The sequence below is a fragment of the Chinchilla lanigera genome, unplaced genomic scaffold, assembly GCF_000276665.1.
Source record: "Chinchilla lanigera isolate Chin_1 unplaced genomic scaffold, ChiLan1.0 scaffold01082, whole genome shotgun sequence".
NCBI classification, from domain to species: Eukaryota; Metazoa; Chordata; class Mammalia; order Rodentia; family Chinchillidae; genus Chinchilla; species Chinchilla lanigera.
This window is the reverse complement of record NW_004956483.1, coordinates 1-4,165: the sequence shown is the minus strand read 5'-3', so window position 1 is coordinate 4,165 and position 4,165 is coordinate 1. Positions and strand designations below refer to the sequence as shown.

Here is a 4,165-nt window from a genome sequence, read left to right as displayed (position 1 = left end):
TCAATATTTCCTGACTACAGGAAAGTCAATGTAAACTTCTAAGTATAGTAATTAGTTGTTTTAGATATAATCAATGAAATTATATTCAATTCTACCCAGTAACAATTCACCTAAATCTCACTATGGACCAGGTATTGTACTGATATTACACAGCCCAATGATAATACGATGAAAATGAACATAGTAAATAAGATTCCTAAGAAAATCCATTTGTAAAAAAAAAATCATATGACTCATGTCTGGTTTTTCAGCCACAATGTAATAAACTAATGGAAAGCTGTGAGTGATTTTTCTGTAGTTAGACCTGTTAGTTATAAACACCATTATAGGGGATGGGCAAGAACAAAAGTATAGAAAATAGAAGATCAACTAGAATACACAAAGCGAGTAAAATATAATACCACAGGTGTCATGAAAAGAATCACAGAAAAATAATTTAAAACACAGTTTACATTTTGATGAAAATATTTAGAACACAATTTTTTAAAAAAACCTCCTATAGCACATTCTCATTAGAAATAGCAATGAATTTTGTTCTGTGATCCTTTCTTGTTGTTTTTCAGTATTACTGACCTGGTCAAAGACACTGACTGTGGGCTAGCCAAACAGAAAATATGATATGGGAAGAAAAAGTAAATTAAAAGTCAATTAAAATAAATAATACATGTCTGAACAAATATTTACAAAGCAAAGTAGAGCTTTCAAAACAGCAGGGACAAGAACTGCCTACCTTCATTGGAATATTTGTAATAGTAGTTGAAGCCAAGTCAAAATGCTGCTGTACTAAAACATTCAGTTTGGTAGCAAGATGCCGTCCTGCACGAACACTATGAACTTCACTGGTTAAAACTGGAGACAACTACAGAAAAGAATACAAGAAAAATAACCCAGAAAACATTAATTCATTGTAACTTAGCACTAAATATTTTATTATAATCCATTAAAAAGGAGTGTTTTTACTTTTTAGGCTTTTTGGGAAGGCAATGATGGATGTATCGTGTCAACCTGAGAAGTTTAGAAGCTTAACTAAGCAGGACTTTGTGCTTGCCAGGCAGGTGCTTGTACCACCGAGCTACAGCCCCAGCCCAGGGTTCTCATTGTGTAAACATCCTGAGTCTGTGCAAGAGGAGGGCCTGGATACGTTATGGGGGTAAAGGACCCTCTCTAGGTGGAGAGTCTGCTGATTACAACAGAAGGGAGGGAAGAGCTTGCTCTGATCCCTTTTTGCTCTTGCTGCTTTCGCTGTCTTCTGCTGCCTTGAACTGCTGCCCCTGTGCCATGCTGCCCTGCCCTGGAGCCAGCTGGTTATGGACTGAAACCTCCACAAACTGTGAGCTAAATTAACCTTTCCTTCCTTCATTTTGGGTGTTGGGTATTTTGTCTCAGTAACTTAAGAAAAGTAACCAAGACATGGGTCGACAAATGAAACATAATTATTTTCAGAAAATATTTTTATAATGTTCTTTCACTGCGCATACACACACTAACTAGAGTTTACTAACTTACAAGCCAGAGACATGCCCATCATGTGTGAGCCCTGAGTAATACAACAGTAAGGAGACACAGTCCTTCCCCTCTTGCAACTTAGGGTAGAATGCTCTCTGATTTAACTATTTTTTAATCTAGATTTTGTACTTCTATTTATATATGCAAAATGGATTTGAAGTAGCTTACAGAAAATACTGTACAAAAAAATTCGTTTTGTGGAGGGCACAAAATCCTTCAGATAAAATTTAAAGAATACAGAAATCAACAGAAACATCTTATTTTATCACCAATAAACAGGATAAGGCAGCCAATTACTATCTCACAATAACACAAAAATTTCCTCATTCCACAATAATATTTATCATGAATAAACTTAAAACACAATGGCAATGTCTTTAAATACCACTTAAGTATAAAAATTCACAGATTAAGGTAATACTGGACATGTTTACATTAAAAAGTACACAATGAAATCCCAGAGCATAAAAAACATATAATTTGATATGATTACAAAAATGAATACATCGATATTTTTCTGTCTTTTCTTTTTTTCCAGTACTGGGGATTGAACCCTGGCCCTCACACATGAGGGGCAAGCACTCTACCACTGAGCTATATCCCTCCCTCCTTTAAAACTTTAAGAGAGGTTCTTACCAAGTTCGCTAGCCTGGCCTCAAGCTGGCCATCTTCCTCCCTTAGCCTCCCAAGTAGCTGAGATTACTAAAGTGTATCACTGTGCGTGGATGTATTTTATAACCTAGACTACTGACAGAGAATAACATGATGTGGATCCCTTAAACAGTCAACAGAACCGGGCGTGGTAGCGCACGCCTGTAATCTTAGCATTGGAGGCTGAGGCAGGAGGATCGTTGCAAGTTCGAGACCAGCCTGGGCTACAAAGTGAGCTCAAGGACAGCCTGAACTGCACAGCGAGACCCTGTCTCAAAAAGACAAACAAAACAGAACAAAACAAAAAAGTCAACAGAATCATCTCCTTTAAGGCTGTTTAAATCTATTTAAAAAGCAAAAAGCCTAGAGAATAATCCCCCCTGCAGTGTGTAGAAGCTAGTTTCCTTATGATCAAAAAGATTTTTGTATAATAAAAAGGTATTAAAATAACTAGCTGGGAATGGTGTCGCACACCTGCAATCCCAGCAACTTGGGAGGCAGAGACGAGATTGCAAGTTAAGAGGCTAATGTGGGCAATTTAGCAAGACCCTATGTCAAAATAAAAAATAAAACAGGCGGGCGATGTAGCTCAGTAGTTGACTACTTTGGGGTTTGACCACTAGCAGTGTAAAAATAAACAAAAAACTTGTATGGTAATTATTAAAATAAATACCAAAAGCCAAGCAAAACAGAAAATACTTTAAAAACTGTAACAGTCTTTATGTTTATCAACCTAAATGTTGCTCATGTGTTTGCTTTGAAAATTTTAAATATTTTCTTAGCAGAAAATATTGGCAACATGATCATCATAACAGTTACCTTTCTCAGCATTAATTATAACAATTATAAAAAATACCTTTCCTTCAATACTTCTACACTTACCTCTTTTTTAGGACGATCAGATACAAGGCTATCTTCACCAACTGGGTAGGTATGGATCAAGACCAATTCACATTTTTGAATCTGCATGAGACTTTCAAGAGAAACTTTTACAGTTAATATATATGCTATAAACAATTCAAACAGGTAAACTACTAAGAACTTACTGTACCAGAAGAATGTATTTCTATAATCAGCTGTTACTATTAACACACTAGGCTAACTAGTTAGTGTATAATTATTGTATTCATATGAACACTTACTGAGTAAATACACAAATTTAATTCAAATGCAAAAATGATAATTTTCTGTGTGCTTAGAGGTAAAAGAAAAGGGAATATTTTTATAATATTCAATAATTATTATAATGAATATATTATGCATTAAGTCCTCTTGCATTAATAATTTTTTAAAGACAAAAATCAAGCAATAATAACCATTCCCTACAATTGGTTATGGCCAAAACTACAGGATTAGTAATGCTAAAACATTTTCCCCAACATTTTATTTTGAAATTTCCAAGCCTTGAACTAGACATCGTGGGGGACACCTGTAATACCAGCATCCTGGGACCCTGAGGTATCTGGATCACAGTTTTGAACACAGTCTGGGCAACTCAGTGAGATCTCTCTCAAAACAAAAAATAAAAAAGGACTGGGGATGTAGCTCAGTGCAAACGCTCTGGGTTCAATCCCCAGCAACACACACATACACACACACATACACACAGAAAAATTTCCAGACTTACAGAAAAGATGACAATACTATATTCAATGAAGACTATATATCTTACATTTTATACCACATACATTCACTGTTAGCTTTCTCTATATACATCTGATGTACAAAGAACACTTCTAAATACTTGTGCATGTCTCTCTTAGTAAAAAACAATCCATAAAAAAGATGTGGTATTTCTATACAATGGAGTACTACTCAGCCATAAAGAAGAATAAACTTGAGACTTTTATAGGTAAATAGACGCAACCTGAGCCCATACTCTTAAGTGAAAGAAATCAGATTCACGTGTGAACATCATATTGTCTCCCTGGTGTGAGAAAATGCAATAAATAGGTCTAAAATGTACAACAGATACTGTAAAATGGGAAGAAATTGTTTAAAAGGAAAA

At 35.2% G+C, this 4,165-nt stretch overlaps 1 protein-coding gene across 1 annotated transcript; it reads right to left on the bottom strand.

Moving 5' to 3' along the window:
- Positions 1-730: 730 nt before the first annotated feature.
- Positions 731-3,130, bottom strand: LOC102021933 (protein asunder homolog; the record flags this gene model as incomplete). The annotated part of the gene is given in 2 exon segments (XM_013510229.1): positions 731-859; positions 3,040-3,130. Coding segments are annotated over 2 exon segments (216 nt in total), but the record flags the coding sequence as incomplete, so codon positions are not given.
- Between the last annotated feature and the right edge of the window lie 1,035 nt (positions 3,131-4,165).